Source organism: Haliotis cracherodii, unplaced genomic scaffold (genome assembly GCF_022045235.1).
Source record: "Haliotis cracherodii isolate W230 unplaced genomic scaffold, xgHalCrac1.p SCAF_7, whole genome shotgun sequence".
Classification (NCBI taxonomy): Eukaryota; Metazoa; Mollusca; class Gastropoda; order Lepetellida; family Haliotidae; genus Haliotis; species Haliotis cracherodii.
In genome coordinates this window covers 44,948,145-44,971,796 of record NW_027266330.1, presented here as the reverse complement: position 1 = coordinate 44,971,796, position 23,652 = coordinate 44,948,145, and the positions used below count along the sequence as shown (strand labels likewise).

The 23,652-nt window shown below is 41.2% G+C and overlaps 1 protein-coding gene across 2 annotated transcripts in view; it reads right to left on the bottom strand.

The window, feature by feature from the left end:
- Positions 1-18,910, bottom strand: part of LOC139447469 (serine/threonine-protein phosphatase 2A regulatory subunit B'' subunit alpha-like) — a 75,496-nt gene extending 56,586 nt beyond the window's left edge. The window contains exons 1-2 of one of the 2 annotated variants that reach the window (XM_071228858.1): positions 18,889-18,910; positions 17,341-17,720 (exon numbers count right to left, since the gene is read on the bottom strand). In XM_071228858.1, coding sequence (XP_071084959.1) covers positions 17,341-17,616 — 276 coding nt within the window. In that variant the 5' untranslated portion in view covers positions 17,617-17,720; positions 18,889-18,910. Of the gene's footprint in view, positions 1-5,812; positions 5,911-17,340; positions 17,721-18,888 lie in introns of those variants that run through there. The other variant, XM_071228859.1, reaches the window with a different exon arrangement.
- Between the last annotated feature and the right edge of the window lie 4,742 nt (positions 18,911-23,652).

The following is a 23,652-nucleotide window of genomic DNA, read 5'->3' as shown; positions in this document are numbered from 1 at the left end:
GAGCTGTACATGTCACTCTCTACAACCACCACCCAGCTGTACCTGTCACCACCACCACCCATCTGTACCTGGCACTCTCTACAACCACCACCCAGCTGTACCTGGCACTCTCTACAACCACCACCCAGCTGTACCTGGCACTCTCTACAACCACCACCCAGCGGTAGCTGTCACTCTCTACTACCACCACCCAGCTGTACCTGTCACTACCACCACCCAGCTGTACCTGGCACTCTCTACTACCACCACCCAGCTGTACCTGGCACTCTCTACTACCACCACCCAGCTGTACCTGGCACTCTCTACTACCACCACCCATCTGTACCTGGCACTCTCTACTACCACCACCCAGCTGTACCTGGCACTCTCTACAACCACCACCCAGCTGTACCTGGCAATCTCTACTACCACCACCCAGCTGTACCTGGCACTCTCTACAACAACCACCCAGCTGTACCGGGCACTCTCTACTACCACCACCCATCTGTACATGTCACTCTCTACAACCACTACCCAGCTGTAGCTGTCACTCTCTACTACCACCACCCATCTGTACCTGGCACTCTCTACTACCACCACCCAGCTGTACCTGGCACTCTCTACTACCACGACCCAGCTGTACCTGGCACTCTCTACAACCACCACCCAGCTATACCTGGCACTCTCTACTACCACCACCGAGCTGTACATGTCACTCTCTACAACCACCACCCAGCTGTACCTGTCACCACCACCACCCATCTGTACCTGGCACTCTCTACAACCACCACCCAGCTGTACCTGGCACTCTCTACAACCACCACCCAGCTGTACCTGGCACTCTCTACAACCACCACCCAGCGGTAGCTGTCACTCTCTACTACCACCACCCAGCTGTACCTGTCACTACCACCACCCAGCTGTACCTGGCACTCTCTACTACCACCACCCAGCTGTACCTGGCACTCTCTACTACCACCACCCAGCTGTACCTGGCACTCTCTACTACCACCACCCAGCGGTAGCTGTCACTCTCTACTACCACCACCCAGCTGTACCTGTCACTACCACCATCCATCTGTACCTGGCACTCTCTACTACCACCACCCATCTGTACATGTCACTCTCTACAACCACTACCCAGCTGTAGCTGTCACTCTCTACTACCACCACCCAGCTGTACCTGGCACTCTCTACTACCACCACCCATCTGTACCTGGCACTCTCTACTACCAACACCCAGCTGTACCTGGCACTCTCTACAACCACCACCCAGCTGTACCTGGCAATCTCTACTACCACCACCCAGCTGTACCTGGCACTCTCTACAACAACCACCCAGCTGTCCCGGGCACTCTCTACTACCACCACCCAGCTATACCTGGCACTCTCTACTACCACCACCCATCTGTACATGTCACTCTCTACAACCACCACCCATCTGTACATGTCACTCTCTACAACCACTACCCAGCTGTAGCGGTCACTCTCTACTACCACCACCCAGCTGTACCTGGCAATCTCTGCAACCACCACCCAGCTATACCTGGCACTCTCTACTACCACCACCCATCTGTACATGTCACTCTCTACAACCACCACCCAGCTGTACCTGTCACCACCACCACCCATCAGGACCTGGCACTCTCTACAACCACCACCCAGCTGTACCTGGCACTCTCTACAACCACCACCCAGCTGTACCTGGCACTCTCTACAACAACCACCCAGCTATACCTGGCACTCTCTACTACCACCACCCATCTGTACCTGGCACTCTCTACAACCACCACCCAGCTATACCTGGCACTCTCTACTACCACCACCCATCTGTACATGTCACTCTCTACAACCACTAACCAGCTGTAGCTGTCACCCTCTACAACCACCACCCAGCTGTAGCTGTCACTCTCTACAACCACTACCCAACTGTAGCTGTCACCCTCTACAACCACCACCCAGCTGTAGCTGGCACTCTCTACTACCACCACCCATCTGTACCTGGCACTCTCTACTACCACCACCCATCTATACCTGGCACTCTCTACTACCACCACCCAGCTGTACCTGTCACCACCACCACCACCCATCTGTACCTGTCACCCTCTACTACCACTACCCAGCTGTAGCTGTCACTCTCTACTACCACCACCCAGCTGTACCTGGCACTCGCTACTACCACCACCCATCTGTACCTGGCACTCTCTACTACCACCACCCATCTGTACCTGGCACTCTCTACTACCACCACCCAGCTGTAGCTGTCACCCTCTACAACCACCATCCAGCTGTACCTGTCACTCTCTACAACCACCACCCAGCTGTACCTGTCACCCTCTACAACCACCACCCAGCTGTACCTGTCACCCTCTACAACCACCACCCAGCTGTAGCTGTCACCCTCTACAACCACCATCCAGCTGTACCTGTCACTCTCTACAACCACCACCCAGCTGTACCTGTCACCCTCTACAACCACCACCCAGCTGTAGCTGTCACCCTCTACAACCACCACCCAGCTGTACCTGTCACCCTCTACAACCACCACCCAGCTGTACCTGTCACCCTCTACAACCACCACCCAGCTGTAGCTGTCACCCTCTACAACCACCACCCAGCTGTAGCTGTCACCCTCTACAACCACTACCCAGCTGTAGCCGTCACCCTCTACAACCACCACCCAGCTGTAGCTGTCCTCCTCTACAACCACTACCCAGCTGTCCCTGTAACCCTCTACAACCACCATCCAGCTGTACCTGGCACTCTCTACAACCACAACCCAGCTGTACCTATCACCCTCTACAACCACCACCCAGCTGTACCTGTCACTCTCTACTACCACCACCCAGCTGTACCTGTCACCACCACCACCCATCTGTACCTGTCACCCTCTACTACCACCACCCAGCTGTAGCTGTCACTCTCTACAACCACAAGCCAAAAAGTCCTACTTGTGTTCAAATGTAATTGATCAGTATGTCCATAATATCGTTCGAGTCAGCATTTGAAAAAGAGGGATCGTCAGAATGACAGATCCCATTATCTCTCCGCAATGCTATGGGATAACAAGAACTGATCCCAGAAACAGAGTAATCACAGTTTAAAATTAACACTAGAATCTTTCTATGTAAGAAAAGAAAAAGAAAAGAAAAAAGAAAACAAGAATTGAGACCAAGACTTGAATGCCAAGTTCACTTTTCTCACCAAGATTAATTAGAGTCTACTAAACCCCAGCATGTTTCTAGCCTGACAACACACGTAGTCCAGAGTTTCTTGCTGAATGTAAGTCAAACTGTCAAGCTGCACATGCTTGGTGCATGTCACATGTGCTTACAGCACAGAGAACACACAGCCAGTGGCATCTGAGTTAAGAGCACACACTTCCTTTGGGAATATGCCCTGCATTATTCCATTCTACAGAAGAGGGGTATTTACTATTGTGGGAGATTTTACTTACCACCAAACTGTGGAAAATGTTGAATGTACCTCATTTTCTAAGCAGGCTGGACTATAATTTCACAGTTTTTAAGTGTTTAAGTCATGTGATGCATTACTTTGCTTGCAGTTAAAACATACAAAGTATCATTATGGTAAACTTGCAAGTTTGAATTTGGAGGAAATCAACAGTGCTTTTCAGATAAAACTTGGGTTTCAATTTCATTTTTTAGTGTCAACAAAATCTTTAAACTCTTTAAGAAAAGTCTTGACTACCTTGACTAATGAAAAAGTGGGAACAGGGTATGGGGAAGTGTACAGTCATTCTTATCAACAGTCCGCCTCCATGGTCTGCTGCAGGCCCCCCTCCCTGCTGTACACTGATACTACCAGCCTGACAGCCTGAATGCCCTGTCTGCAGGCTCCACTCAACCGAGGGTGTAACCTGACACTGCATACACCACGCTTAATTCCATAACCTTATCATATAGCAAAATAATTTGAAGCATGTCACCTCCTCCAAGAAGATAGACTGGTAGTTGTCATAGCAACGAAGATGTTAAGATTGCAGAATACTGAGGAAGATTCAAGTTTTCATAATATATTCTGAAGAATGAATCCTGTTCTTCCTTCTATACCATATGCTCAAAGGCTGTTTATGACATGTTGACTCAATTGGTTTTACAAATCTTGGAGAACATTTTGACTGTATGACACATGCACTCCTGTAATAATCTCCACATATTTATATACCCACTGACAATAAAAAGCCAGCAGTCCAACATAAACATCAGTTAAAAGTTGACACTGGCATGATCAAAGAACAATTTTAAAGACATCTAATCTAATGGTCTTTCTGTTTTCATCACTTCAGGCAGGTTAAGGCAATGGCTACAGGAACTCTGATAACTTTCATGCATGTGTACCCTCCTCCCTGATCAGCTTGGTATTTAGAGACCAGCTGGCACCTCAATCAGTCACGGCCACCTCAACAGCTGTAGGGTTCATGGCCTTGTAGACCAGCTACAACTATCCTTCATTGCTTATCTACCTGGCCCTCATAGACAACACTGCAACAGTAGACTGTGGGGATATACCCCACTTCACAACACTCATTTTCATGAAGTCAACACAACATTAGAACAAGTAGAAGTAATATGACCTATGCTTTGAATGTTATCATATCAACAGAACTTTGATAAACATTCCTTCACAAAACACAAACATGTAGAAGGGCTACCTACTCCAACAAGAATGATAGTATTGGATAAAAGACATCAAATGAGTTTGTATCGGCACACTAAGCCAGCAACTGAATTTGACTTGAAACTGGCTAATCCCTTTCAATATCAGGCTTCACTTCACCCTGGTTGTGCTAGGGGATGTCGTCCTCAATACTCAATGAACACATCACCTGGGATACTATAACTACCTCATAAATACACAGCATCATACTATTTAATATGTCTGACACAAAATATTCCTTGGTTAAAATGATATCTTGTACACCCGCAATGCCCAAGGTTTGAAAGCCTGTGTCATCATTACAAGAAGGAGAGTTTGACATCACATAGACATCATAAACATGACTAGCATGACAGCCACCTACAGTTCTGTCAGTGTCTTATTTTGTGAGTAACTATCATTAAGGAAACTATACAGCGGAGTTCTGCATGAAGCTCCCCCTACAAACAGACTCCTCGCAAGCTGAACAGGAGGGTCAGCTTCACTTTGGACAGGCCAAAAACCTTTCCTTAAAAACTCTGGTCATACTGGTTGAGTCATGAGCATTCAGAAATACACTTGACTTTGTGCATGCCAACAACAAGTTTGAAGGCATCAATCGCATTCTAGTAATGGATAATAATGTCTTGATGTGTTAATTTCAAAATTAACATTACTCTGCTATTCTGACACTAGTCAAGTCTTGTAAGGACCAGTGACTTTTCCTTTTACCACTTTTACCATTAGGTAGATTTCTGTAGCAGATAATTAATTCACAGGCAAGTGAAAATAAAAAAATAATATCTAACCCTGGTCATTAAGTATCCAATTTTGATGATCATTCATCACCCAGCCTGTGAAAACTGGGAATCACCTTTGTTTTTGAGAGTCATGAGCATAATGCAGAACATCTTGCATGAGTGGAACTTAGTCTACAATATAATGACATAAATATACAATATGATGAACATGATGCACTGTTGATTGAAACACTTAAAATGAAAACATAATTAATTCTGTGGGTGCCACTACTGACTGAAACAAACAGGTCATGTCAAATGGGACTCAGTGAAAATAGGATTAGGGGTATCACATCAAATGTGTTGGATTCCAACATCACGTTGACTTAAAAAATATGAAAAGAAATTGTCAGAACCAAAATCTGAATTCTTACCACAACAATCCATCCCAAAAAGTTCAACAATGATATCATAATATAACAAAACCTTTGAAGCCAAACGGATGTTTCTAGCATCAAGATACACAAGGAAGGAGAAATACTCCTAAAATGTGAGTGTCCCTCTGTCATAACCTCAGTGGCCATGAATTCAGCTACGCATATCCTGAGTCAGGAACTTAGTAGAAACAGGGAGTCATTTCACAAGAAACGGAAACAGGACAAGCTAATGAGCCTAATTTAACTATGCCTAAATATCAGAACTAGGATTGTTGAGAAGAAATGTTGATACGAGTCAAACTGTGGAGCTACACAATTACATGAACTTTTACAGGTTTTTAACACGAGAGAAGCATAGGGATCGGTGGGCAAGTGGATCAGAGGTACCTGCCATAGCAACATCACAGTTTAAAACATGTTTATAAATGTGGCCAACAATATGTAAGTTTGAGAGTGGTGCAGACAAACCAATCAAGCCAGTGACTACATAAGCCCATGTGGGTATTGATAGTAAGTAGAGATACATACAAGACAGTTATACAGGAACAGTCTGCCTAAATGGCCAGCCACTGCCTTACAGTCCCCAACAGTGATCGTTACTGATAATGCAACTGTATGGTTTCTGATGTTGAATGACACAGAGGGGTATCCCACAAGTCAACATGCTACAAATTACATGTCACTCAAAATACTGACATGTAGGTGAGTGCTGGACCCGATCCAGCATGGACTGGTGTCTGTTCCTAGTACAACAGTGACAGCAGTATGACTGAATCATGAGACTGACATGGACTGGTGTCTGTTCCTAGTACAACAGTGACTGCAGTATGACTGAATCATGAGGCTGACATGGACTGGTGTCTGTTCCTAGTACAACAGTGACTGCAGTATGACTGAATCATGAGACTGACATGGACTGGTGTCTGTTCCTAGTACAACAGTGACAGCAGTATGACTGAATCATGAGACTGACATGGACTGGTGTCTGTTCCTAGTACAACAGTGACTGCAGTATGACTGAATCATGAGACTGACATGGACTGGTGTCTGTTCCTAGTACAACAGTGACTGCAGTATGACTGAATCATGAGGCTGACATGGGCTGGTGTCTGTTCCTAGTACAACAGTGACTGCAGTATGACTGAATCATGAGGCTGACATGGACTGGTGTCTGTTCCTAGTACAACAGTGACTGCAGTATGACTGAATCATGAGACTGACATGGACTGGTGTCTGTTCCTAGTACAACAGTGACAGCAGTATGACTGAATCATGAGGCTGACATGGACTGGTGTCTGTTCCTAGTACAACAGTGACTGCAGTATGACTGAATCATGAGACTGACATGGACTGGTGTCTGTTCCTAGTACAACAGTGACTGCAGTATGACTGAATCATGAGACTGACATGGACTGGTGTCTGTTCCTAGTACAACAGTGACTGCAGTATGACAAGACTATCTTGAACAAGACTATCACACCAGAAGTTCCACAATGTGTCAAAAGCTCAGTTATTTTGCTGTTGATTGAATGATTTGAAACACAGTAAATTGAATGCACTTACAGATTAAGCAAGAAAGGTGATAGTCCCAAGAAAGTGCTTGTAGTGTTGCTCGTAACTCATCAGGTCATCCACAGATCAATCACCTATCCCAAATACCTAATCATTGATCAACTGATCCAACTTCAACAATTACTGATCAAAACTCCCGTTTTCTCCAGCTTCTAAAACGACTTGCCTGATATGGTTTCTGGGTCAAATCTGACTTATGATAGTCAATGCATGTTTTCCGGAAATTATTGTCTATTGATATTCCTGATTAGTTCCATTTTATTAATATTTAATAATTCTATGTAATTATACCTGAGTAATGGTCTCTTGCTATAGTTTCTTTTGTTTTAAACAAGTGTTTTGGCCTCTAGATGTTTGACATGCCTACCCTTTTTTCATGTTGCCTTCTTAAGATTATTTAAATATTAACTTCTTCAGACTTACTCCAAATCAAACTGAAGACAATGTTTAAACTTTCACACCCTGGGGTTAGAACTCCAATCGAAATGACTGCAAGAGTGGGTTTAAGGCTGTTTTACAAGTACTTCAGTTACATCCTGTCATGTCAGCTTGATGCGGGATCACATCCTGAAGTCATGCAGGTTTTAGCCCACGCAGACCTGAAACAGTTTGGTTAAACCAACGATTATGGTGTAATGGTGATAAGCCTGGACAAGCTGACAAGCCAAGAAACAAAACCAGGGGAATCTCCTGATTGTGGAACCACCAGGCCACCTGGGTTGTGTGTTGTAGCCAGCATTGGAAACTATTCATGATTTAAGGAAAACGCTTTTTTGAAGATTTTATGGCTGTTTCAGTTACTCTTGTCAGTAAACATGTTTATTATGAGGAACAACGTTTCGGAGTATATGCTAACTGCTTCATCAGGTGAATGAATGATATGAGGCAGCGAGCATATTATTAGTTATGGTGTCTTTAGCTGCCGTATATGGCTCACGCCCAATATTTTTCTGCTAACCTAATATGACACCGTATTAAGCAACTAAAGACACAACCAATTTATCATGCCGAAAAGTTTACACTGTTTGGTATCTATGACGCATAATTAGCACTGATAAGTAAAAGAATAGAAATAACAATGGGCAAGTGGAAGCCAGCAAGAAAACTGGCACTAGCAAAGATCAAAGCAATAACTCCCAAGCCTGACATTCCCTAGTCACGGTTCATGGCTGGCTGGTGTCTCCTGATGTCAATGGCTACTTGTAGTTTTCTTTGGTGCCAGTTGTTGTAGTTGGCTTCCTACATGATGTTATGGTCTTGGTTCTTGAGGATGTGTTCGGAAACAGCGGTTTCCGGTCTACTTTGTTGACAGAGGTCTGATGTTCTTTGATTCTGGTGTTGAGGAGTCTGGTATATACATTGTCGGGGGTTGGGACTTACACTGCTTGTGCCTCTGCCATTGGCTTGTAGATGGGTCTTGATTAACTTGCCATTAGAAAAGGTGAGATCTTTGTAGGCTTTGTTCTTGTTGAGGCGGGACACCTGATGAGTGAAAGGGCCTTGGTAGGGTATGGTGATACTGATGGGCGATGGAGCTGGTTTGGGTCTGGGTCATCAAAGATGTCACCTTTTCTAGCAGCCTCCCGTTTACCTATGGGTGCCAAAACTCCCGGCCTTCTGTTTGCCCACTGTCCATTGCCATTTAACCTATCAATGCTAATTAAGTCCAGGGCCCTGTTCCACAAAGCAATCGTAGCGCTAAGATGATCGTAACTTCCATAATTTTAACATAGTCTTACGACAGTGATTGGAACCGATTAAATCAATGATATTTAGACCCATTCATCCGATAGTCTCGCACTCCAACTCTGACACACCTAATTTGCAACCAATTACTGAAATCACTCATTAATCAGCCCATTCGCCGCCACAAGCCATCAATCAATAGAGATCAAGGCTATCTAATCCCATCCTCCAACTATGAACTAATTAAGCAATAATCACTACAACTTTACAAACTTATCCTGTTCAATTGGCTTCATGTCCCATTGGCTTCTAGCCATGTGTTCTCTGTCCATCATGTTGTGACCACATAACCCTTCTGTTGTCATTACACACCTAATGCAACAACAACATCCTCATTCAGTCTTGTTTGACAACGGTATACTGACATGTTGCCTTTACAGTATTAAAGAAGTTGTTATCCATACATTGTGTCTACTTAGTCATTCTGGAGGTACACCCACACTTGCCCATACAGCACAATGTTAAAATGCCCCATTGAATTTGAAAATGTGGGCTACACTACACCACACTCATTTTGCTTGGGAATGGATTGTTTATCAATACAAAATTATTCCAAAGGTGTGAGGGGATATAAAAGGATGCAGTTGAACAAAACGTGGTGTAATAGTGAAAATATGCTACCAATAGTGACACTAAAGATGTTGTCAAGCCCTACATAATTCCAAAAAGTTTTACTTCAAAATAAAGTTTGTATCAAACAAAAGTGACATTCTACCAGCTGTATATTAGCAGGCATTCTTAATATTATAAACTGAGTTTACATGGACTTGTTTCATTTTTTCTAGATCATTTTTCATAATGAGCTGCCTAACAAACTCATCAATGAAAGTCAGAAGTACACAAAAACACGAGACAGGAGAAATCACTTAATATTTCTTTCTAATATTGAGTAACAAAAATACCATTTACTATCTTATCATAACAAAAAAGTACAGTGATCTTATCTACAGTCTATTTGCCTACAAAATGACATAATGGCAATTCTCTCTACTGACCTGCTCTACTCCATGTAAAGTGACAATCACTGCATTTCAAAGCATCAAAGTTTCTAAACAACTTTCAAGTGACTGTTGTTGAACAAAACAAACTTCATATCTGACAGGGTAAATTTTGTTCATCAACATCTGCAACATTAGTTTTTACCATATAAACATGATATATATATTCATGTGTGTCATGTGCAGGCACACTATAGTTGTAGACATTGAACACACAGCTAGGCACAAAAGGCCGACACATACCCACAGCATCGATAAGAGGGTCAGAGTTATCTCCCTTCTCCTCTTAGTGAAGCCTTCAGTGTATTTGCTGATTTTCGTGTCAGACAAAAGGTGAATCTTGTGAATGTATGACTATGATGACTTCAGCAAATGAAATTTATGTGATATGAAGCGGAAAAAAAGATGCCAGGTGACAAATTCCCCTAGCCTTCACCCCAAGAGTCTTACCAAAAGTCACTTTGCATATATATGGAGGAGATGGCTTCAAAACAGATAGCTAAACCTTCTGGATAAGATGAAGCACCTATCACATCATGAGATGTGAAGTCTGCACCCTCAACAATGCTTACAGTTAAATTGATAAAAGAAAATGATAACATGTAATATAACCATGACTACAGCCATAGTAGCCCAGCTTGTAGTATCATACACACCAGTTTCCCTGTGATAACCAGCAATATTACCATGACTACAGCCATAGTAGCCCAGCTTGTAGCATCATACCCACCAGTTTCCCTGTGAAAACCAGCAATATTACCATGACTACAGCCATAGTAGCCCAGCTTGTAGTATTATACACACCAGTTTCCCTGTGATAACCAGCAATATTACCATAACTAGAGCCATAGTAGCCCAGCTTGTAGTATCATACACACCAGTTTCCCTGTGATAACCAGCAATATTACCATGACTACAGCCATAGTAGCCCAGCTTGTAGCATCATACACACCAGTTTCCCTGTGATAACCAGCAATATTACCATGACTACAGCCATAGTAGCCCAGCTTGTAGTATCATACACACCAGTTTCCCTGTGATAACCAGCAATATTACCATGACTACAGCCATAGTAGCCCAGCTTGTAGTATCATACACACCAGTTTCCCTGTGATAACCAGCAATATTACCATGACTACAGCCATAGTAGCCCAGCTTGTAGTATCATACACACCAGTTTCCCTGTGATAACCAGCAATATTACCATGACTACAGCCATAGTAGCCCAGCTTGTAGTATCATACACACCAGTTTCCCTGTGATAACCAGCAATATTACCATGACTACAGCCATAGTAGCCCAGCTTGTAGCATCATACACACCAGTTTCCCTGTGGGTTTCAGGCAGTCGGAGATACACGTCGGAGGTAACGAACTATCCATACCACAATCAGCACACACAACACTGCTGTCTTGGTGTGTAACAGAGGGGCAGACATCAAGTGTTCACCTGGAATAGTCTCCACTTGGGGGAGGAGCATTCAACAAACACAGAAGACATGTGACCAAATGTCAGCAATGTCTGCCCTAGCTAGTGTCATGTTTCACCACAAGGAATATGAAAATGATAGCAAAGTATTATCTCATCTTAATACCACCCTATGCTACAGCTGTTAATTCAAGTCTGTGAACTTATTAGCAAGGCATCTATAATATTACTAAACAAACATATCAGTTGAGGACATCAAGTGAGTTGTGACATACGAGGTAGTGCTGTTCCCAGTTAATCAAATTCAATGACGATAGGTTGGTATCAGTTTCCAACCAAGGATAGTGTTTGTTTGTTTTTTAAAGCCGCAGTCAGCAATATTCAAGCTATATGATGGCGGTCTGTAAATAATCAAATCTGGGCCAGATAATCCAGTGATTGACATTCTGAGCATCGGTCCACGCAATTGGGACACTATGACATGCATCAAGTCAGCGAGCCGAGTCTAACCACCCGATCCCGTTAGTTGCCTCTTATGACAAGCATGGGTTGCTGAAGAGCAAGGAATCAATCTTCAACTCTGTAATTGATCATATTTCAATTAACTTATTTTGTTTGAAATAAAATAACTAAACAGCAATAAAGCGACACAGAATGTTTACAAATCTTTAGTCTTTCATGAGTGTTGAAACAAATGCCAGGTACACCATCCAGTGAAAGACATCCACTGATTGGTTACCCATGTTCCCCCTTGGCAATACAGCTAATGACAACACAACTTATGGGCAACGGCATACTCAAAAAGGGCATCGGACATGTATTTTTTTCTCTGGCATAAAGTCAATGTTTACAGAAATAAGATGACTTGCAAAAATATATCATAAATATTATTTTCTGTGCAAAACATTCTGTTGAAGATTTTGTGGAGAAAATACCTTTGTAGAGTGCATTCTGCTTATTTGTATTGAAACAAAAAAAACTTGGAAAGAATATTTGCTATGCAAGTCTGTTTGAAGGATATGATTTGTTTTTATTTTCAGGCAACACAACATGGATGATGATTTTTAGTTTAAATATACCAATGAAATATAAGTGTGTTTATCCTCATCACTGCTCCTTATTTCAATAAAATATAGTGTTTTTCTGTCCATGGTAGTAGGTTCATAGTCTGACTACTTCGTTTCATACATTCGCGTCATTCAATTTCCAAGAAATGTTAACCATACTTGGTAGTGCTATTACGTTTTTACTATTATTTATGAATGAAAGTGCCTCATCGTCGTTGTTGACCTTTCTGATCCTTGACAAGTATTCCGTACCTTTTTGTCCACTAATGCTGAATTCATCCATGTTCATATTATGATGACAGGGATTAGTGATGTAGTAGGGTAAATAATTTTGAGCATGTTCAAAAGTCGATGTTGTGAGAACAAGTAAGGGTTAGTCAGGCACAATTTGGTGCATGTGGACATAAATTGTAGGTTGCATTTTTCAATATGGTAATAGGTTGCACTGGTTCTGTTCAGTGACATACAGTGAAAAACAGTAACATACTAATGAGATGCTATTTGACCCATTGTGGATGACAACTGTCATATTGATTGATAGGCCATGCTGGCTGACTACAAGATGTTTGCAAATGTGGCATTCAGCAGTGTCTTTGTTCAAGACTTTTAAAAAGTTGCAGACTAGATTTATCCTCCAAAATGTAGTAACATTGTTACACTATTAATCCAAAAGGAAACATGGACTAGTCTGATGAAACTGATGTCTAGCCCCATTTGAACACATTCAAATCTGGATGTGTAAATTGTAATGAGAATACCATTAATGATCTTCTTTCAACATGCTACATATGCCTGAAACATGTAAGTCTGAGGTCAGTGCCTTAAGATAATTATAATTTGATGCACTTAAAAATCACAAAACAGTCTGATGACTTGGTAAAATAATATGTTATTATGATCAGACACTTGAACATATTTTCAATTTAAGTCCTTGTATTAACAGATAAATAGATTAAACACTTTTTTCCTCAAATTTACAAATTTTCTACCTATTTTTCTTTTACCATGTTTACTGGCTGGTCACTTCCACACCCATCTCTGTGATATACCCCCAGTCAATGACCTACTGACAAGGGACTGAAAATTTCAATCCTGACCCATTCAATTTATAACATTCTAATGTAAAATGTAATCAGTGACTCGAGCTAAAATTGTGAATTGTGTTATTTCCAGTGTTCCAATGGGCACAGTTGTGCCAAATTAAGTGTGCCATCACAGTTTTAGGTGTGCCAGGAAACACATTGGCCTCTAAACTGTTTTATTGATTAATCATAATTCAAATACAAGTCAAGTGACTGTCATAGTGTTTATTCAAGTCAAATTATGCTTAGAATGGATAATCAATCAGAAAATTGAAACACCCTTTACTGAAGTTACTCATTTCTACACGATATTAAACTCGACTGGAGTCTTTACATAGCTGTAACATGCGATTTTATGGCATAAAAATTTATTTCTAATGATGCTTTTTTGACGGAATCAAATTACAGCAATGGTACTGTCCTCGTGTTTGATGAATTTCAGATTTTGACGAAAGGTTTTTGTTAAATCATGTTATTCTGAATGTTTTAAGCAGGAAATCACGATCTATATTAAAAATATGAAACTTCGTGGATATATCGTGCTACGTTACGAGCTGTTACAAAGATTTTTCGTGCATATATTAATATTTTGGCATTAAACATCTTGTCCAAGTCAACAAATAGAGGCAACGAAAGCCGAGATGTCATTTGACTCATATTACACGCGATCGCACGAAAAGATGGATGTAATAACTTAGATGTAAGTGTGACAACTTCCAGATATATTTTTGTTGATTTTATTTTTTACTTTTGTATAATATATTTAAAGATTTGATTGACACGAATTATTTTGCTTTTTGAGTTGTTTGATGTGGACACATTGTCGAAGCGTGTGTCCGAGAATATTAATTTCAATAACATTGCAGGAAATAGATCTAGTGAATAATCTTTTTATCTAAGAATAAAAAAATAAAAAATTGAAATAGAATATGTATTTCAGACGATGTGAAACGTGACAGATTTAATAAATGAATGATATGACAGGTAGGTTAATAAAATTATATACTCTTTGGACGTGACTACAACTAGCTTGGCCTGTCTACCGGCCTGCGGTGTATTGGGACTCTGTGTTGAAAGAGTTAAATCGTGCTGATCATCGTTTTCCAAAAAGGAAATTCAGTTTGTTTTTATACTTATTTATAAAATTATTTTTACATACTCGTCAGTCACTTTCATCAATAAATTAAGTGTGCCATAGGGGCATGCAGGTAAGGTATTCACCGTGACATTACAGTTTTAGGTGTGCACTCGGCCGAATGGCACAAAGAATGTAGAACCCTGGAAGGGCTGTAATGATTTACCAAAATGTCAGTGCATCTTTATATTTTGTGGCTTGACACAAGTTACAACTTTCTTACAAGTTTAGTGTGAGATTAATGTACAGTAAACTACAGTTATAATGAACACACTTATCACGAACTGACACATATAATAAACTGTTACATTGGTCCCAGCCATTGTCCATAATTTATCACATAAAGTTGATGGATATAACGATGGATATATCCTCACGTGCCACCAATCTGCCCTTTAAATCATTCACAGCCAAGCGCTGCTGTTCAAAGCATCAATAAACAATTGAAGGCAATTAATTGACTTTTAAGTACTGACACCTTGTCCTCAAATTACTCCCTCAATTAACAATAGTAACACAGTGATTGAAGTGGATATATTCTGTACATGTACAGTGCTTACTTTTGTTATTTATCAAGTAACATGATGTAACATGACTTGATCTGCTGGTCGAAATGCGTATCACGAAAGACGGATATAGAAAACTAAACATAGTGGCCCCTTTGAGTTCGTATTAAGAGTAGTTTACTGTATCAATAAGCAAGTTTTAACCTAAGCCACTTGTCCAAAGCCGAGTAAACTCAAAATGTTTTGACACACACTAACCAATACAAAACAATACCTTTATTTAGATTTGAGTATTGATATACCAGCGGAAAAAAGTTCCTGTGCATCACAGACGTCCAAGGGAAATATTACATTAATGCGAACAAAGAATAATTTAGTAACAGAACGATACATTGATTCCATGAAACATGAATTCATCCTGACACTGTCAACACATGTCCTCTATAAACATCATCTCAAGCTGAAAGTGGCTTGGGGTCAATCGTCAGTTCACATGTCAGTTTCGGTATGATCACCATTAGGAGTAACAGAAGCTGGACAATGGCGCCTCATTGATGACACAACATGGTTAAGGAAGGCTAGTGCAATGTCATTCCATATTTTGACCAAAGCCTGCCGCAGCTGGACCAACATCACTTCTTGGTTTGGGGTCGGCGTCCTTGATGTTTTTATTCATCCCTCACATGTTCGGATGTCATGCTCTGGTTATCGATTCCTCACAGGAATATAATGACATAAGCCAGGGATGCTGTGGGCTGTTAAAGTTGAAGTCTGAAACTAATTTCGCAGGTGAACCAGGCAGATATGATTATCATGCCGACATTGCATTACTCATGGACGCCCCAGAATGTGGTCAGTCTATAGTTTTGCCAATCTTTTGGTTTCAACCCCAGGTTGACTGTATGGTGTACAATTCCAGTTATAAGCCTTCCAATTGCACACAACCGATCATTTTAAGATGGGCATGGTGTAACGTTTACGAGGTTTTGCTGTCAACAAAGTTGCTTTTGACAGTTAAAAACAGTTATGCATGCAATGAGGAGGATGCACGTGCAATTTCAGGGTCATCGTGGGTAGTCATGACAAGGTGTTTGTACATCCCGTTACAGTGTCCAACACAGAATTAAAATGGGGGGACTTGTCCCCCCATCATGTAGAAAATAGGAGGGATTTTGAGAAAGTAGGGGGGATAATTGCTTTCTTCAAAAATGTCTTATTTTGTATTATGTACTGGAACATCATCATATAAAAGTGTAACAGATCAGAATAAAGAACTGATATGAATAACAATGCTTTGTGCTTTTTTCTATTTTGATTAAAAAGGTCTGTAATTCTTTTGTTTTTACTATTCAAAAGATCATCTGCAATGACAGTCGGTGATTCATATTGTGTGATTTCAGAAACAAAACTAAAATGAACTAAAATGCTCAAAAATATTTTCAGAACTATTCAAGATAGAATATTTATTATATATATTATTGACATAATTTTGATCAAAGTTTTGATACGTTTTCTACTAAAGTAAATCAAATTTCGTTTCCTATGCCAATCCTGTCGATAATTTATTCAGCTACCCAAGGGACGTCACTCGTGTTCAAACTTCTGGTTGTTATCAATCGGTCTTCGACAGTTGTTTACAATGTTTGCTGTGAACTGTCTTTCTTCGTTAATTGATTAAAGATTTAGTGAGTATTCAATCTAAAGGTAGGGATAAACAGCTGATAAAATAAGAGACTGTACAAGAAATGACTGTGCGTGACAGATCGCGCTTTGATTTTTTTAAGAGGGGCGATTAGATTTTTTTTTAGGGTGAATCATCCAATCGCGCGGCCTGGGTTGGACACTGCATTATCATGCATGATTCTCAAAAATCAAATGTTATTTTAATGTGATTTCTTTTCAGGATGCACAGAAAAGAAATTCGACCAGTATATATTGTGAAATATGGAACCTTCATTTTGATTGAGGGAACAAGTTACAAGTTCACTTACCTTGCAGTTTGCATTGATGTTTTTGTGATTTTTAGATGTTAATGGACGACGTGGGCTTCTGGGACTTGGTAGCTTGAAGGCATTGGATCCATATGGAGGTGACCCTGGACGGTGGCGTGGTGACTGTTGTTTCCGTGGTGAAGGCTCAGTCAAAGTTTCCCCCAAGACAAGTTGACGTAGATTCTCTCTCAGAACATGCTGGGTCTCTGTCTCACTCAGCCAACGTAAGAACAGTTCATCTACCTTTGACTTAAGGACTGGCTTCAATGCCATCATGAAAAAACACTGCAGGTCCGTCACCTATTCATGATTTCTAGGACTGCATTGGCATAGCGGATGTATGATCGAACAAGCTGCATGGAATGTTGATCATCAGTATCCTGGATAGATAAAGAAAAGAACATAGGATAAGGAGCAACAAACTTTGGTCTAGAAGAAAACGGTGTGTTTTCAAATGCCAGGCATATCCAGTAGTGCGATAAAACTGCTACCAATATCTACCCCTTTCTGTGCCTAACGTACATGAGCAGCTCTAGTAATTGAAGCAAAACAGATAGACTTGATTTACTGATTCTTGAAAACCTACATGGGCCTAATGTCAACAAATATAGTCAGATAATTTGGACATTTTATTTAGATTGTGTAACACTGTGTTTTGGCTTCATTTTCGTATTTACCGAGCTTCAGTAGTCAACTTCAGTTCAGATACACAACAGCTTGCTTGATACTCTGAATGAAAAATGCTCAACAACAACAGAACAACTAATCCCTTAGTATGCTTAGTCTTAGATATCTACAGAACTGTTGGATGTAGTAGCATTTAACAGGACTTCAGCACACGTGTAATGATACATAGTGTGCATAGCACTAAGGTTAGCATGTATAGGCCTATACCCTGTTTAAACCTCCACACAAGCACCATCTAGGATTATCTTTTTTCTCTGATCATCTTGACAACTGTGGTTGGATGCAATTAGATCTATGTACAAACATGATACTAACCCCAACACTGATTAAATTAACTCAAATCATGCAAATACGGTCTCAGTTCACTGAAAAAAATGAAATCGTGAAAACGTACGTGTGACAGGATACTGAGAAAATCAAATGTACAATTGGTTCCGCTCTGCAATCAAACAAATTGACTTTCAATTTTCTATCGCTCATTAGGTCACCTAGCTGTTCTGTGTATTCGTGAATACAAAATTGTTTGAACATAACTGGCTGGACTGCTGACATTGACTGACACGACTGAAAGGAGATTACGTGTGGGGCATTATTATATGGTCGGTGAACCAGGATAAATGCCTGTGATTACATGGGGGTCAAGCAAGCACAGACCTATCAACTGATCGCAGACCTGTCAAAAGAAACAGGTGAGACGGTTTTCATTCATCGAACATTTCCCAACAATTGACAGTTCATCAGCTATTTCACTTAAAACTTACTGACAAACACACAATATTCATTGAATGATAAAAAGAACTGCTGCCACAAGAGTAGTTCACCAGTTCGAGTTTTTATAATTATTTTGGCAACACAGCTTACCGCTCCTGGCAAAATGGAGAATGTTGATTCGGTAATGAGGCAAAGCGGAAATACGTCACAAGAGGATTTCCCCGTAAAAACATGGAAAACCCCTAGAGCTAAATATAGACAAAGCCCATGAACTGTGTTAAGGGGTGAAAGATCTAGAATGTCACCATCGATATGTATTCTGTTTTGGGGGTTTTCTTCAAATATTTGTTTTTATACATTTGAACATTAATCAGGAACAAGTCATTTATTATTGTTACATGTACTTTGGTTTATTTATTTTTAATTTAATTTCAGCAAAATACCATGAAGTCCTAAGATCACCCCCACCCTCCCTCCAATAAATTACCAGTCCCTAAGCTGACACGCCGTGATACATCTGGAATACTGTTTAAAGCGGCTTTAAAGCCAACTCACTCACCAACTCACTCTGACTGTTGTATAATACGAAATTAATTTGCCAGTACTGAAGCTCCAGTCTGTATTTTGTAAATGAACTTCTTAACTCTAGGTGTTTATGTAGGATCATAGCTAAACAACCGTTACTTACAAAACATCCTAACGATAATGATAGAATCTATAACTACTATCAAAGCACACTTATCTCTTCTAAACCCCGTCTGATCAATGCGGATAAACAACATATGAGCAGATAACAGTACCTGGATACCTGCGGTATATAAATGTATAATATAATATAATAATAATATACTGTTGTGCAGGCCTACAACGACGTTACTCGTTCACCATGTACTGTGAGGTGAGACGGCACAGGTAGTGTTGGTGTTAGAAGTCCAGGAGACAGACGATCGTGATTCCAGCAGGCTGCAGGGTCGCTTCACTCCCATAACGCAGAAAGTAAAATGGCTTCCTCCATGTCTTCTGCACACGCTTGTTGGACTACTTGGTCTATTATGGATCGGGCCCATATGAAAAGTTGTTTTTTATATATGTTATAATACCTGCCGACAATTCAATTAATATAACGCCTTACTAGTACCGTCATGCTCACTGCTTATACAAACAACGTTATTTTATTGACTAGCCATTAGCCTAGCTTATAAGTATATTTTATGTAATCTGAATGTACAGTGGGATTGAAAAAAACACTTAGTGACACATTTACATGGCCCCCTCCTTACTTCACACAATAATTAAGTATGTTGCAGATGCACAAGATATCTACTGTATATACATGAAAATATGCATTAAACACCCTTACATGCAAACATCATCAATGTTACTTAAGATGCAGATGCACGCTATGCTGAATCAATGAACAAAGACAATGGCCATCGATGGCGGTCATTCCCGAATAGTATGATATTTTAGATTCCTTAACATAATAATATACTGCTGTAAAAGGCTGATGTTTCTTTTATAATTACGTTGCTTTTCAACATAAAGAAATGTATCTATGTCTAAAATTATAATTTAGAATTGATTTTTCTTAAATCATCTGTTAGTTCCTCCCGGATCATACCCGGTCCAGCTACTAACGTGCGCTGTAGACTAGTATCTATTTGTAACTATGACATGATAAGACAAGACAAGAAAATAATTGATTAATATTGAAGCTTAGGCACGCAGGCCACTTGACTACATCGGCAGTGCTCGGCAGTGTTCATCAAGACTGAAACGAGAATGTACATTTCAGCTAAACATACATTTATATGCCTGGAAAGAGTTATCAGTAGGAAGTTGATTGTGAGCTTGTACATACTTGGTCTGGGGACATTGTGTTTTGGACAAATTAACATAAAATGTATGGCATTTATCTCCTACTAAACAGGGCTTACAGAAACTTACTTCATGATATTATTGTAAGGCCCTACTCCCTCTTCTCCTGGCTGCATGGGCATGTTATTAACGGACTTCCATGTTTACAGATATATCATTATAAAAGTTACACTTTTCTTATTATGTTTTACCAATGTTTTCTCAGCGAGACTTGTGAATTACAGCCACGAAAGGTAACTGCAAGAGAACGGTAGTGCATTCAACTCTATGTCTCGATGTATTAATGGTGTCTGTAGTTGTAACATAAAGACGCAGAAATAGCGTGTATGATGTTTAGTAGAAGGATATTATACATAAACCCTAGTGGTTTATAGTGTCAGAGCTGAGAGGGGGATGGGAATGGGATTGTTTTATAAGATGGTCTAGGGTGTATAAAAGCGACATAGTGGACGTCAGTGAGCAATACGTCCTCAGTATGTACACCTAAGTATAGATAATCACTGAAGACAACACACAAACTGAATGTAAATGAATCCTACACCACAGAAAGTTATCTCTATTTGATATTTCACTGCTCCACTATGGCTGATCTGTGTTAACTAGAAAGCTGAGTCACGTCCCCTTACATTGCTTGATCTGTTATGGCGACCTTGTCAACATTTCCTTAATGTGCTGAAAATAAAATTGGTAAATATTTCCCAGCGATTAAAAACCACCAATAACATCAAAAAGCAATATTTTGCAACAGAAATAACATAACTAATCCTTTCAGAAAACACGCATTGACTAGCTGCATTTGAAATGGGAGACCCCCACCCAGTCTCTAATATATAAGATACTATTAGAAGTAATATGAAGTGAGCTCGGTCGGCTATTAAACTCCTGCCTGGTAGGTAGAGCAAGTATGGTCGAACACAGATATTTACTGCAATGTGAGCGCCTGCAGACCCTTAAACAGGGGAGACAACACGTACATCCTTGCTTCCTGCGTTATAGCATTTATAAACCGGATTGGTCCTGGGAAATACCGGCTTCAGCCGATTGTAACCGCCTTGCTGAGATGTTAATATAAATCCAATGTAGGAAACAACATTGTTGATTGGTCATGATGTCACAACCGTTGATGAGTGAGAGAGTGCGTGAGTGAGTGGAGTTTACCCCGCTTTTAACAATATCCGCCATAGTCTTTACACGGTGTACCCTTGTGGGGCTATCACACTCACACTCTCACTCACACCCACACTCACTATCACTCTCTCACTCACTCTCTCACTCACACTCACTCACACTCACACTCACACTCACTCTCTCACTCACACTCACTCTCTCACTCACACTCACTCACACTCACACTCACACTCACTCTCTCACTCACACTCACTCTCACACTCACACAGACTCACACTCACGCTCTCACTCTCACTCACTCTCTCACTCACTCTCTCACTCACACTCACACACACTCACTCACTCACTCACTCTCTCACTCACACTCACTCACACTCACTCTCTCACTCTCACACTCACTCACACTCACACACACTCACTCTCTCACTCACACTCACTCTCTCACTCACACTCACTCTCTCACTCACACTCTCACTCTCTCACTCACTCTGTCAATCACTCACACTCACTCACACTCACTCTCACACTCACACTCACTCAATCACTCACACTCACTCTCTCACACACACTCACTCTCTCACTCACACTCACTCTCTCACTCACTCTCTCAATCACTCACACTCACTCTCTCACTCACTCACTCTCACACACACTCACTCTCTCACTCACACTCACTCTCTCACTCACTCTCTCAATCACTCACTCTCTCACTCACTCTCTCACACACACTCACTCTCTCACTCACACTCACTCTCACTCTCACTCACACTCACTCTCACTCACACTCTCACTCACACTCACACTCACTCTCACTCTCACTCACACTCACACTCACTCTCTCACTCACACTCACTCTCTCACTCACACTCACTTTCTCAATCACTCACACTCACTTTCTCAATCACTCACACTCACACTCACACTCACTCTCACTCACACTCACACTCACACTCACTCTCACTCTCACTCACACTCACTCTCTCACTCACACTCACTCTCTCACTCACACTCACTTTCTCAATCACTCACACTCACACTCACACTCACTCTCACTCACACTCTCACTCACACTCACTCTCACTCTCACTCACACTCACACTCACTCTCACTCTCTCACTCACACTCACTCTCTCACTCACACTCACTTTCTCAATCACTCACACTCACACTCACACTCACTCTCACTCTCACTCACACTCACTCTCACTCACACTCTCACTCACACTCACACTCACACTCACTCTCACTCTCACTCACTCTCACACTCACTCTCTCACTCACACTCACTCTCTCACTCTCTCACTCACACTCACTTTCTCAATCACTCACTCACACTCACACTCACTCTCACTCACACTCTCACTCACACTCACTCTCACTCTCACTCACACTCACACTCACTCTCACTCTCTCACTCACACTCACTCTCTCACTCACACTCACTTTCTCAATCACTCACACTCACACTCACACTCACTCTCACTCTCACTCACACTCACTCTCACTCACACTCTCACTCACACTCACACTCACACTCACACTCACTCTCACTCTCACTCTCACTCACTCTCACACTCACTCTCTCACTCACACTCACTCTCTCACTCTCTCACTCTCACTCACTCACTCACACTCACACTCACTCTCTCACTCACACTCACTCTCTCACTCACACTCACTTTCTCAATCACTCACACTCACACTCACACTCACACTCACTCTCACTCTCACTCACTCTCACTCACACTCACTCTCTCACTCACATTCACACTCACTCTCACTCACACTCACACTCACACTCACTCACACTCACTCTCTCACTCACACTCACTCTCACTCTCACTCACACTCACTCACACTCACACTCACACTCACACTCACTCTCACTCTCACTCACACTCACTCTCT